We start from the raw sequence: 12,973 nt of genomic DNA, 5'->3' as shown, positions 1-12,973 counted from the left end.
TCCATAAAATTATGCTTCATCCATTGAATTGTCATGGTAAATATATGTATAGTATTATCGTTTCAAATTGCGAATAGTAAATACAGCAACTGCAGGAAATAAGTGTAAGATGAATTTTTTCATGGAATTATCAAAGGAATATAAGAAACGCATTTGAATATAGCTGCAGCTTTTAGTTCCTTTTGTTGTTTTTCTTATTAATCGGAATTACAATTAAACCGGGAAAGCACACAGCGTTGAAATTGCGTGGAAACACCAGGATTGTGGAACTTTGAACCCAAACAATTTTTGATGGAATCCGACCTCAGCTGACCAGAGTCAAGTTAGACTGGACCTCGTTTTCGACCATTTCTAAGTCGTTAGCCTTCCAGGAATAGCTTTTACAGATTTCTCATATATTAAACCCTATCACAAAGAGCACTAATCAGCTAATCGACCAAGAATCCGGCTCTAGGCTGGTGTGACTCTAACCCTTTGTAATTAATTCAACAGCACGCATACCTGGTGCCAGATTTTGGATCGATTACCAGACTTGTGTCATTCAATCTTAATGCTAATACCAGTGATCGACAACCTATTTTGGATCAAGACACAATTTTGTCCCTAAAAGGCAAAAGACATGCTTTTCTGGCTCAGTATCTATAAGTGGTCTCTTTTCCAGTTAAGGAGTGATTGGTTTCAACCGAATCGGAACATGACTAGGGTGCCACAGCATACAGGTTGCCCATAACTGGCTCAAACTTTAATTCGATTCTCAAGAAAACAAGAAAAAATTTAATCATATTAAAAAAGCACAGTAGCAGTAAAAGTAAATAAATTTATCAAGCACAACCAACAAAAAAGAGTATAGACAACATTTTTTTGTCCACCCAAATTAAAGTCTCTTCTTGTTGACTATACAGTCTTATAACTTATGTTCTTGAGAAACTAAACGCTCATAATATGTACAGAAATTTCAGGGATGCTATTAAAGGAAGCAACCTAAACTCATCGAATTAGAAGAAAATTGAGCAATCATTTTGCCTGCACCTCTGTGTATAATACACATAACATAGTAACACTACTACCGTTGTGTATTGTGAATAGATCTGTGAAAAAGGAGGAAAAAAATCATAAAATATAAATTATTATTGTTGTTCCTCTGTCTTTCGCATGAAAACATCATAAAAAGTATGTTATGCCATGTTGTTTATTTTTTATGCTTTTTGCTATTTAATACAAACTACATGCAATTCATATTTTTTTCTCATCCCATTTCTAACATTTTTATTTTCCCTTCCTTACTGTTTATCATCCATACATGCTCAACTCGATTACATGCAAGGAAGCAAAGATGACGATGACGATGATGATGATGACGTTACGATATGTGTGAGTATCATTGAAAATACACTAAATATGCACATACGTAAGAGTCATATAGAGTGAGGTATAAAGTACACAATATTTCCATCATGATGCTTATTATTATTATTTCCATTTTACCGTTTTACATTTCATAACTTTTTCGAGCCTCGAGCAATAACAGGAGCAAGCAGAAATGGTAAAAGAATTTTTGTATTTTCTGATCTTTGACATTCACTTTTTTTTCCTACCTCCTTTGTAGACAATATATGTATGTGCTATGCATTTATGCACGTTCCAAATAATAAGTAATTTTTGCATAAAATGCTACAACATATAGAGTAGAGTTAGTTCATCCATTAGTAGAATATTTTTCAATTTATGCTTCAAACATGATAGTGCAAGCATTTGTAGCACATCATTCTGCATCAGTGCTTAACATCAAAGGTAAAAGCAATATTGAATGATTGAAAGGAAGAACGATATGAATTTAACTGATTGAAATAATTAATAATTGGATAGAGCATGTCTATAAAAGAACCTGATGCTTTTTGATGGATAAAATAGACAAAATCAAGCCTTAGGCATTAAAATATATTTCTTTTATTTTCAGTCGTTAAGAATTAAAGTTTATCACAGAGCTTTTAAGCAATCAAAGTCTTTAGTGATGATGTTCTTCCTCCTCATGATGGCCATAATGAACTGGATGAATGGCATGTCCAACTCTCTCAACATGAGCTGTGAAACCTCCTTTTTTGTCTGATGAGTATTTGACAACACGCTTGGTTCCATCAGCTTCATCTAATGTGTATTCCCCTTGACAACATCTCCATCACGGTGCTCCCATTGGCTATGGTGATCCTTTGTTTTTGGGTCATGAACTCCATATTCATATTTGTAGGCTGGATGATGGATATAGTCAACATGTTTGTATTCATCATGTCCATGTCCATGTCCATGACCATCATCTCCATGTCCTTCAACCGAAATTTCTGCATGATGTCCATGTTCATCTGTTCTCTTTACATAACTTGATCCATGTTCATGTGCGTAAGCAGCAGCAATCAAAGCAAGTCCGACTAAAATTGTATAAGAATTCATTTTTTTATAAAACTATTTTTTCTTTAATGTGTTAATGGATTGAAAGTGCAATTGAAACTGATGTCGGATATTGAATTTCTATTCCATTTTATAGTTGATTGCTGCCACTGCTTTCGCTGCTTACACTTTTTTTGCATTAAGTAATGCAATTTCTTGTTCGTCGAAATTTTTGCATACATTTCTGGCTCATAATAGTTGGTTCTGTTTATAAAAATGCATGCCATGAGGAAGTATTGGGCTTTATGTGTAAATGTAAATAAAGCTTAAATTCACACATTAGAAAGGTCATTACTTAATTTTGTATAAAATGAATTCGCCGCACTTTTTAAGTGAAACTAAATAGTCCAAATGACAGAAACAAAGAGAAAATTGCTGACCTTGCAATTCATTGATTATTAACCACAAATAATGCTCCATTGATAATCAATATCTCTTTTTTTGGACACTAATTTTAACCGGTCCAATTAAATTATGAAGAAATTTTGTCACTCTAATTAATTTATGACAATTTGAGTTCAATGTCGCAATAAAATTGTAGCAGATTAACAACAAGTTGCCACCTATGCAAAATTTACGAATCAAATCGGACATTTTTTAACTGCAAGCTATAAAAGTAACAACATTCGTAATTATGTTAAGCAAGAATATTTATGACTTTTTATGAAATTTATTTGAGCTTTTAAAAATCCTTAAAATTTGATTTTATGATCACATTACATAATCTCTTTCTCGACATAATTGAAACTTAGAAGCTTTAAATCGTTTGTAAGTTATCAATTTTGTATCATGGTTCAATTCAATGTTTGATGCCATATCACTTAATCAAGAGTGCTTCAGGTAGAGACTTACAACCAAGGTTTGCCGCGAAAAATAAAAGGTTGTCCACCACTGACTTAATCTGTTGAACATTGCATTGACTCCCATTGACCCTCATATAAAATTCTGCTTTGTTCCTAAAAATGTAAAGATTTTGGATTGAGAATTTCAGCTGGTAAAGCTAATCTCTTCAAGTGAAAAATTTTGTGACGATTACATACTATTTGATCTTCCACAACTCATAGGTTTGCATAGTATGTTTTCTCATTCCCGAGTTGTCAACTTAACATTATGTCTAGTTAATACCTAGACCTAAGGTCGATTAATGAAAAATTTTGCATAATGTTCCTAAGGAAAAGATTATTAGTCGGTCATAGGTCTAGAAATTAGAAAACTTATTCACTTTGGTCCATTTCTATTTATTCACATATAACATCTACCTATTCATTATTGAGAGATAAGACTGTTGACTATTCATAGAGAAATATAAAAAAAAACATTAAGTTGAAATGATATCTGAAACGTCCGTCCTATGTATTCACCAATGTCATTTGTGATAAGCCATTAAAGACCAAAATTCTAATCTTATCATGTTCGATGTTTCGTTTTATGAGTTGTAAAAGAGAATTAAAACATCCTCTTAAAATCCATTTTACAGTTCATAAAAAAATATTTAGAGAATGAAATTAAAAGGAACTAAATATTTGTTTTGTCAATTAAATGTATTTTATTAATTTGGTTCCTAGATTAACCAAATTTTAACATTTTATAAATTTATTCTGTTTTAAAAATCAAACAAAATTAACTAGTTCAACAAGTTTCAAAGTATATAGAGTCTTTAGTGATGATGAGCTTCCTCATGATGGCCATAATGAGCTGGATGAGCAGCATGTCCGATTCTTTCAACATGGGCTGTGAAACCTCCTTTTTTGTCTGATGAGTATTTGACAACACGTTTGGTTCCATCAGCTTCATCTAATGTGTATTCTCCCTTGACAACGTCTCCATCACGGTGCTCCCATTGGCTATGGTGATCCTTTGTTTTTGGGTCATGAACTCCATATTCGTATTTGTAAGCTGGATGATGAATATAGTCAACATGTGCATGTTCATCATGTCCATGTCCATGTCCGTGACCATGACCATCATCTCCTCCATGTGCTGCAACCTTGATTTCTGTATGATGTCCATGTTCATCTGTTCTCTTAACATAACTTGATCCATGTCCATGAGCATAAGCAGCAGCGATCAAAGCAAGTCCGAGTAAAATTGTGAAAGAATTCATTTTTGTTAAAAAAAAAAATCAATAAAAGTTCTTGAAATGTTAACTGAATGAATGTATAACTTAAACTGATGTATATTGTAGGCTATTAATGTCGTTTTATAAGAGAACTGTAGCATAGCTTTTACTGCCATGTTTTTTCCACTATTCGTTGTGATTTCGTAAATTTTTGTTATGGATACACAAAGTGAAATTTTTAATGCAAAAAAAAGTCGAATATGACAATTTAATAAGTTTTATTTAGGGATGAAAGAACTTACTTTTTCAAATTGGACATTATAGCACTGAAACCAAAAGAAACCATTTCTATAAAATGAAACGAAAGCTTGATATTCAACATCAGTGTTAGCTTTACTTTCATTCAGCAAACATTTCAAGAAAATATTTGACAATGAATTCTTTCACAATTTTACTCGGACTTGCTTTGATCGCTGCTGCTTATGCACATGGACATGGATCAAGTTATGTTAAGAGAACAGATGAGCATGGACATCATACGGAAATCAAGGTTGCAGCACATGGAGGAGATGATGGTCATGGTCACGGACATGGACATGGACATGATGAACATGCTCATGTTGATTATATTCATCATCCAGCTTACAAATACGAATATGGAGTTCATGACCCAAAAACAAAGGATCACCATAGCCAATGGGAGCACCGTGATGGAGATGTTGTCAAGGGAGAATATACATTAGATGAAGCTGATGGAACCAAACGTGTTGTCAAATACTCATCAGACAAGCATGGAGGTTTCACAGCTCATGTTGAGAGAGTTGGACATGCTGTTCATCCAGCTCACTATGGCCATCATGAGGAGGGAGCTCATCATCACTAAAAACTTTAATTGATTCAAAATCTGTGATATTAAAAATGATAATGTTTTCTTTAGAAGAAATACGTAGGGTAAAAAATATAATTTTTTCGTTATATAATTTCTTGCGCGAACAAATTCACCAAAAAAATTTTTTTTTCTGACATGACATTTTTAAATGCTAATATCTTCTCAACGATAAACTCTGCTGACACCAAAATCAGTTAAAAAAATACGAATTTCGTTAATTTTCAGAATCCGTAAAAAAAATATTTTTAGGATGCTCCATTGCTTCAAAAATCGATCATTTATACTGAATATAATTTCTTGCGCAAAAAATATAATTTCTTGCGCAATTTTGGACAAGTAGGCGATTAATTTTGACGGAACAAAACATCAATTTTCTGATTATTTACCCTCTTTTACGACGCTGTCTTCCTTCCAAATAGTTTAAGGATGCTTGTTGATCATTTTAAAATATTTCTGAGGTTGAAAATGCGAAAAAATTATCACAACAAAATTTTTTTGTGTTAGCCTACTTGTTCAAAATTGCACACAAAAATTTGGAAATTTTGTTTTGGTAATTTTTTCGCGTTTTCAACCTCTAAAACATTTTTAAAATAATCAAGGAGCATCTTCAAACCATTTAGAAGCAAAACAACGTAAGAAAGTAGGATATATCGTCCGAAAATTGAAGTTTTGTGTCGTGAAAATCAATCGCCTACTTGTCCAAAATTGCGCAAGAAATTATATTTTTTTGCGCAAGAAATTATATTTTTTGCGCAAGAAATTATATACAATATAAATGATCGATTTTTGAAGCAATGGAGCATGGTAAAAATATTTTTCTTACGGAATCTGAAAATTCACGAAATTCGTATTTTTTTTTAAACTTTGTTTGGTAAAATTCATGCTTCCGTTCAAAAGTTATGAACATTTAAAAATTTCAACTGCATTTTGCGCAAGAAATTATATTTTTTACCCTACCTAAATAAAATTGAAAATTTTTAAATGTATAAAAATCATGATTTTTAGAAAATTTTTGAGGACATTTTAAAGATAAGGATTTAATTCTAGCTATAATTGATAATCCGGTGTAGAAAATGATATTCACAAATTGGAATGAGATGCCTTACAAGAATAGAAACAGTGAACCATACTCCTTAAATGTCGCTAAGAAAGAGAGAAACGGTTTTAGTCCTGAATCCTTACATAATACATGGGGCGGCCATCTGCTGATTTTTTGCCGGTACGCTGCACAAAATGGCTAGAAGTTAAGAACTCAACACAAATTTAAGAAATTTTGGAAAAAAATATCATATTGTAGCTATTTCTTTGAATAATAATACTGAAAATAGTCAAAAAGGACCCCTTAAGTGACAAACTTTGAAATATCCCGAATTTTTTCCAAAAGCCCTCTAATCACCCTTATTGTATACCCAGTTGTAAATACTTTGGATATGCTTTCGACATTCATATTTTAAATATATGTGAATTAGTCTTTCAGTAAACAACCTGGCGAAATTTAACTCATTTCTTGATAAAAGTCACATCCGTACATACATTACAGCATCCAGTTTGATCAAAGCCATGTTTAGAAGATAAAATATCAACTAACTTTGAGGCCGACAATATCCTTGATCTTATTACATTCACATTTTATTTTATGAATAATCTTCCTGAGTAATTTTCCGGAATCTTACATATTTTATGTTTTATGACGTCATATTTTTGTCTACCTGCTAATTAATCAATAAATTATTATTTTCACATCATGCTTGACATGCATGAAATATTTCAGGAGAAAAATAAAAAGTTTCACTAATGACGTTACATAAGAACTCATTAAAATATTGTTGCGTATGTGGACAGTATTCAAATTCTATGCAAAAGATTAGTTCTAATTTAAGGAACAATACTGATTAATCTTTAATTAAATTTATGAAATGTAAATTGAATTTAAGTTTTATGAAATTGATTTATTAACAATTTTTCTAGTATCACAGGTTTTTGGAATATATTAAGTTTTTAGTGATGATGAGCTTCCTCATGATGGCCATAGTGAGTTGGATGAGCAGCATGTCCGATTCTTTCAACATGAGCTGTGAAACCTCCTTTCTTGTCTGATGAGTATTTGACAACACGCTTGGTTCCATCAGCTTCGTCTAATGTATATTCTCCCTTGACAACATCTCCATCACGGTGCTCCCATTGGCTATGGTGATCCTTTGTTTTTGGGTCATGAACTCCATATTCGTATTTGTATGCTGGGTGATGAACATAGTCAACATGTGCGTGTTCATCATGTCCATGGCCATGTCCATGTCCATCATCGCCACCATGGGCTGCAACCTTGATTTCTGTATGATGTCCATGTTCATCTGTTCTCTTAACATAACTTGATCCATGTCCATGAGCATAAGCAGCAGCGATCAAAGCAAGACCGAGTAAAATTGTAAAAGAATTCATTTTGAGAATTAGAAAATGTTAACTGAATGAATGAATAACTGATACTGATGTTGACTGTCGGGCTTTCTTTTCATTTTATAGTAAACAAATGTTTCTCAAATAGTCTAAAATTTTCGTTAATATGTTACAGTAGTGAAAATAGTAGGTTCTTTCATCCCTAAATAATAAAAGATTTGACTTTTTTGCAAAAACAAAATTTTGTCTATATGTATCAATAACAGAAATTACACCAAAAAGTGAAAAAAAAAGTGTGGCAGTAAAAGCTATGCTTTAATTTTGTTATAAAACGTAATGAAAAGTCTACAGTCTGCATCAGTTTAAGTTATACATTCATTCAGTTAACATTTCAAGAACTTCTAGTTATTTTTATTTTTTTTAAAAAATGATTTCTTTCACAATTTTGCTTGGTCTTACTTTGATCGCTGCTGCTTATGCTCATGGACATGGTTCAAGTTATGTTAAGAGAACAGATGAACATGGTCATCATGCAGAAATTACGGTTGCAGCACATGGAGGTGATGGTCATGGACATGGACATGGACATGGACATGGACATGATGAACATGCACATGTTGACTATATCCATCATCCAGCATACAAATACGAATATGGGGTTCATGACCCAAAACAAAGGATCACCACAGCCAATGGGAGCACCGTGATGGAGATGTTGTCAAAGGAGAATACACATTAGATGAAGCTGATGGCACAAAGCGTGTTGTCAAATACTCATCAGACAAAAAAGGAGGATTCACAGCCCATGTTGAAAGAGTTGGACATGCTGCTCATCCAGCTCACTACGGCCATCATGAGGAAGCTCATCATCACTAAAGACTTTTATTGATTCAAAACCTGTGATATTAAAAATTGTTAATTTTTTATAGAATGAAATAAATCAATCATTTTAAACTTAAATTCAATTTACAATTCTTAAACAAAGTTAAAGATTATTCAGTAACTTTCCTCAAATTAGGATTTTTATTTTGCATAGAATTTGAATGATATACTTACAAATATGAAACAATATTTTAATTAGTACTTATGCAACATCTTTCGTGAAACTTTTTGTTTTTTCCTAAAATATCTCATGACGTCAAGCATGGTTTGAAAATAGTAATTTCTTGGTTAATAGTTAATTAGTAGGTAGATAATCAAAGATTATTCAGGAACATTCCACAAAAATTAAATTCAAGACTAATATTTTCAGCCCTAAAATTATTAGGTTGTTTCTTGTGAACATGACTTTGATCATACTTGATGCAGTGTTGCCTTTGAATATTTGTCTTTACATCATATAAGCTCTAAAATTTTAAATTTTAGAATGAAGGTCAATGTTAACATATCATAAGTTACGCCATGATAATGGCTAAATAGTACAATGATAAAAATAGAAACAAAATGTACAAAGGCATACAAAAACAATGCATTGGCTAGCGTTGGTATTTTTTTACTCTTTTTTCTCAGTCCAGGTTGAATTATCTGAATATGATTTATATACATAAAAGTAATTAATGTCAAGACAAATCTTTTGATATACAAAAATTGATTTTCAAAATAAATTTGACAATTTTAGAGCTTACCTATATTAAAGATTATCTTTGAATTCAAAGATATCAACACTGTCTGAATGTTAAATTGAATGTACAGATGTGAGCTTTATCACAACATGAGTTGGTATCCTAATTAAAAGAATCCATTGATGCAAAGATTTAAGATTTAATAACATATTGTTTTAGGTTTCAAATCAAAAACTGGACTCGACTTTATCGATCGATATCAGTCTATTTTTGTCCCAGCCATCTGTAATTGGCAAAATAAACATGAATAAATTAGATTTTCCCAATAGATTCATAATCCTTAAATTATCTTATTACGGAATAACTCGACGTGGTCTGGTTGCAGAGATCTAGCGCATTACCAAACCAGCCGAACAAAGTGTATTATTAAACGTGCTTCTTTTTTCAAAAATGCGATAAAACAGCTTCTATCTTTTTGGTTAAAGTTTATTAAACTTTTCTTAGACCCAAGAATGAAGGTGACCAATATAAATGTAGAAGCAATGCAGAGCTGTACCAGCTATATGGAGAGGCTGATACTACAAGAATGAACATATTATTAGAAGACCTGTCGAAGCTCCTCTAAATAAGGTCTTTAAATCAGACTTTGTCAATAGAGACAGCATTACATTTAGTATTGGCAATTGGCACGCGGAAGGCGGCGAAAGGACCAGCTTTAGGCGAAATCTGAGGGAAGTCATGGATCACAGTTGATCTGAATTGCCATCGAAGTAAGTAAGTTGTATTGAACTTTACGCCATCTAAACTACGATGCTTTAGAAATATCGATTTTTCTCGAGTGTACAAAAATACGTTTTAACTAGTTAATGACAAGTTCTTATATAATTTTGTCTGCACGGAATTGCTACTATTCTTATTAAGCGCTATCTGATTCCACCTTTTTTTTCGAAAATAATGTTTTATAACATTATTTATCAAATGTTTTCGAAAATTTTCAGTGAGTCACATGTCCTTTTACGAATCATATGTACTTGAAACGCGACTCACATCCTCCCTTTGAAGGCTACAGTAATGTCATCAGCTCTGGATCTTAAAGATCTGAATAGCTAAAGGTTCTTTTTTCGAAAATTTTCTAGAAATCGTAATTTTCATAAATTTAAAAATTTTATTTTTTATTTAGGTACGTATTTCTTCTGAAGAAAACATTAACATTTTTAATATCACAGGTTTTGAAACAATTAAAGTCTTTAGTGATGATGAGCTTCCTCTTCATGATGTCCATAGTGAGCTGGATGAGCAGCATGTCCAACTCTTTCAACATGAGCTGTGAATCCTCCTTTTTTGTCTGATGAGTATTTGACAACACGCTTTGTGCCATCAGCTTCATCTAATGTGTATTCTCCCTTGACAACATCTCCATCACGATGCTCCCATTGGCTATGGTGATCCTTTGTTTTTGGATCATGAACTCCATATTCGTATTTGTAAGCTGGATGATGGATATAGTCAACATGAGCATGTTCATCATGTCCATGTCCATGACCATGATCTCCTCCATGTCCTGCAACAGTGATTTCTGCATGATGACCATGTTCATCTGTTCTCTTAACATAGCTGGATCCATGTCCATGAGCATAAGCAGCTGCGATCAAAGCAAGACCAAACAAAATTGTAAAAGAATTCATTTTTGTGTAAAAATAAATAAAAGTTCTTGAAATGTTAACTGAATGAATGTATAACTTAAACTGATGCAGACTGTAGACTTTTCATTACGTTTTATAACAAAATTAAAGCATAGCTTTTACTGCCACACTTTTTTTTTCACTTTTTGGTGTAATTTCTGTTATTGATACATATAGACAAAATTTTGTTTTTGCAAAAAAAGTTAAAACTTTTATTATTTAGGGATGAAAGAACCTACTATTTTCACTAGTAGTGACATATTAACGAAAATTTGAGACTATTGTAGAAACATTTGTTTTCTATAAAATGAAAAGAAAGCCCGACAGTTAGCATCAGTATCAGTTATTCATTCATTCAGTTAACATTTTCTAATTCTCAAAATGAATTCTTTTACAATTTTGCTTGGTCTTGCTTTGATCGCCGCTGCTTATGCTCATGGACATGGATCAAGTTATGTTAAGAGAACAGATGAACATGGACATCATACAGAAATCAAGGTTGCAGCCCATGGTGGCGATGATGGACATGGACATGGCCATGGACATGATGAACACGCACATGTTGACTATGTTCATCACCCAGCATACAAATACGAATATGGAGTTCATGACCCAAAAACAAAGGATCACCATAGCCAATGGGAGCACCGTGATGGAGATGTTGTCAAGGGAGAATACACATTAGATGAAGCTGATGGCACAAAGCGTGTTGTCAAATACTCATCAGACAAAAAAGGAGGATTCACAGCTCATGTTGAAAGAATTGGACATGCTACTCATCCAGCTCACTATGGCCATCATGAGGAAGCTCATCATCACTAAAGACTTTTATTGATTCAAAACCTGTGATATTAAAAATTGTTAATTTTTAAAAGAATTGAATAAACTAATTCATTAAAACTTAAATTCAATTTACCTTTCATAAATTTAATTAAAGATTAATCAGTATTGTTCCTTAAATTAGAACTAATATTTTGCATAGAATTTGAATACTGTCCACATACGCAACAATATTTTAATGAGTTCTTATGTAACGTCATTAGTGAAACTTTTTATTTTTTCTCCTGAAATATTTCATACATGTCAAGCATGATGTGAAAATAATAATTTATTGATTAATTAGCAGGTAGACAAAAATATGACGTCATAAAACATAAAATATGTAAGATTCCGGAAAATTATCCAGGAAGATTATTCATAAAACAAAATGTGAATGTAATAAGATCAAGGATATTGTCGGCCACAAAGTTAGTTGATATTTTATCTCCTAAACATGGCTTTGATCAAACTGGATGCTGTAATGTATGTACGGATGTGATTTTTATTCTATAGTATTTTTATCTATAGTATCTATAGTATCGATAGTAGGTTTCTGATTAACCGCGTTTTTTCATAAATGCTGTTATGAAAAAACTCAAAACAGCTGTTAACGCGGTTAACAGCGGTTATTGTGAATTTAATAATATCACAGTTTTACTATGTTAATGAGCTTTTCATTGATATATTTTCTTTTTATTTGCCTCGTGCGGTTAAATTAGGCTGCCTAAACCTACAAAAATAAAGAAATTAATTTAAAATCAGCGAAAAAGAATAATTCTTTTAATGATTAAACTCCAAAATTATTTTTTTCTATTGAAAATCCATGAAACATAAAGCCGTTTGATGATATATTGCTGTTAATTTTGTACAAATATGTGCAAACGTTTATAACACTTTCGTAGCAACTTAGACCGAAATTTTCAAGACAAACTGGACGGAAATTGCCCTTTTAACTCCAAGACAATGGCGAGATTTTGAGAGAAAAATTTCCAAAATCTTTCAAGTTTTTTAAAAGGAATTCTAGCCTAAAATTTTCATCCAAACTCGCATTTTCTAACAAAAAAAGAGATCTCAGGAAAGAAATTATATTTTTTTTATTAAAATTTCAAAATTTTCTTATTTAAAG

General features: G+C 32.1%; 6 protein-coding genes across 6 annotated transcripts; 3 read left to right on the top strand and 3 right to left on the bottom strand.

Annotated features, from left to right (window-relative positions):
- Positions 1-4,099: 4,099 nt before the first annotated feature.
- LOC139096807 (cuticle protein 19-like) lies at positions 4,100-4,546 on the bottom strand. The gene has a single exon (XM_070648562.1). It carries the CDS (start codon positions 4,544-4,546, stop codon positions 4,100-4,102), a length of 447 nt encoding a protein of 148 aa, XP_070504663.1.
- A 388-nt stretch (positions 4,547-4,934) lies between these two features.
- On the top strand, positions 4,935-5,384 carry LOC139096806 (cuticle protein 19-like). Its single transcript, XM_070648561.1, has one exon. The coding sequence runs from the start codon at positions 4,935-4,937 to the stop codon at positions 5,382-5,384; it is 450 nt and encodes a 149-aa protein (XP_070504662.1).
- Positions 5,385-7,388: 2,004 nt separating this feature from the next.
- On the bottom strand, positions 7,389-7,829 carry LOC139096805 (cuticle protein 19-like). Its single transcript, XM_070648560.1, has one exon. The coding sequence runs from the start codon at positions 7,827-7,829 to the stop codon at positions 7,389-7,391; it is 441 nt and encodes a 146-aa protein (XP_070504661.1).
- A 382-nt stretch (positions 7,830-8,211) lies between these two features.
- LOC139096804 (adult-specific cuticular protein ACP-20-like) lies at positions 8,212-8,660 on the top strand. The gene is made up of 2 exons (XM_070648559.1): positions 8,212-8,400; positions 8,463-8,660. Exons 1-2 carry the CDS (start codon positions 8,212-8,214, stop codon positions 8,658-8,660), a joined length of 387 nt encoding a protein of 128 aa, XP_070504660.1.
- A 1,933-nt stretch (positions 8,661-10,593) lies between these two features.
- LOC139096803 (cuticle protein 19-like) lies at positions 10,594-11,031 on the bottom strand. Its single transcript, XM_070648558.1, has one exon. The coding sequence runs from the start codon at positions 11,029-11,031 to the stop codon at positions 10,594-10,596; it is 438 nt and encodes a 145-aa protein (XP_070504659.1).
- Positions 11,032-11,409: 378 nt separating this feature from the next.
- Positions 11,410-11,850, top strand: LOC139096782 (cuticle protein 19-like). The gene has a single exon (XM_070648528.1). The coding sequence runs from the start codon at positions 11,410-11,412 to the stop codon at positions 11,848-11,850; it is 441 nt and encodes a 146-aa protein (XP_070504629.1).
- Positions 11,851-12,973: the final 1,123 nt, after the last annotated feature.

The sequence above is a fragment of the Chironomus tepperi genome, unplaced genomic scaffold (genome assembly GCF_022539635.2).
Source record: "Chironomus tepperi strain 1889 unplaced genomic scaffold, CSIRO-AGI_Ctep_v1 contig_406, whole genome shotgun sequence".
NCBI classification, from domain to species: Eukaryota; Metazoa; Arthropoda; class Insecta; order Diptera; family Chironomidae; genus Chironomus; species Chironomus tepperi.
This window is presented reverse-complemented; position numbering and strand designations above follow the sequence as displayed.

Excerpts from the sequence above, each read along its gene's own strand:
- LOC139096807 (XM_070648562.1), bottom strand. The coding sequence starts at position 4,546 with ATGAATTCTTTCACAATTTTACTCGGACTTGCTTTGATCGCTGCTGCT.
- LOC139096806 (XM_070648561.1), top strand. The coding sequence starts at position 4,935 with ATGAATTCTTTCACAATTTTACTCGGACTTGCTTTGATCGCTGCTGCT.
- LOC139096805 (XM_070648560.1), bottom strand. The coding sequence starts at position 7,829 with ATGAATTCTTTTACAATTTTACTCGGTCTTGCTTTGATCGCTGCTGCT.
- LOC139096804 (XM_070648559.1), top strand. The coding sequence starts at position 8,212 with ATGATTTCTTTCACAATTTTGCTTGGTCTTACTTTGATCGCTGCTGCT. Across the intron at positions 8,401-8,462 it reads GACATGATGAACATGCACAT|GATCACCACAGCCAATGGGA; the intron begins GTTGACTATATC and ends CCCAAAACAAAG.
- LOC139096803 (XM_070648558.1), bottom strand. The coding sequence starts at position 11,031 with ATGAATTCTTTTACAATTTTGTTTGGTCTTGCTTTGATCGCAGCTGCT.
- LOC139096782 (XM_070648528.1), top strand. The coding sequence starts at position 11,410 with ATGAATTCTTTTACAATTTTGCTTGGTCTTGCTTTGATCGCCGCTGCT.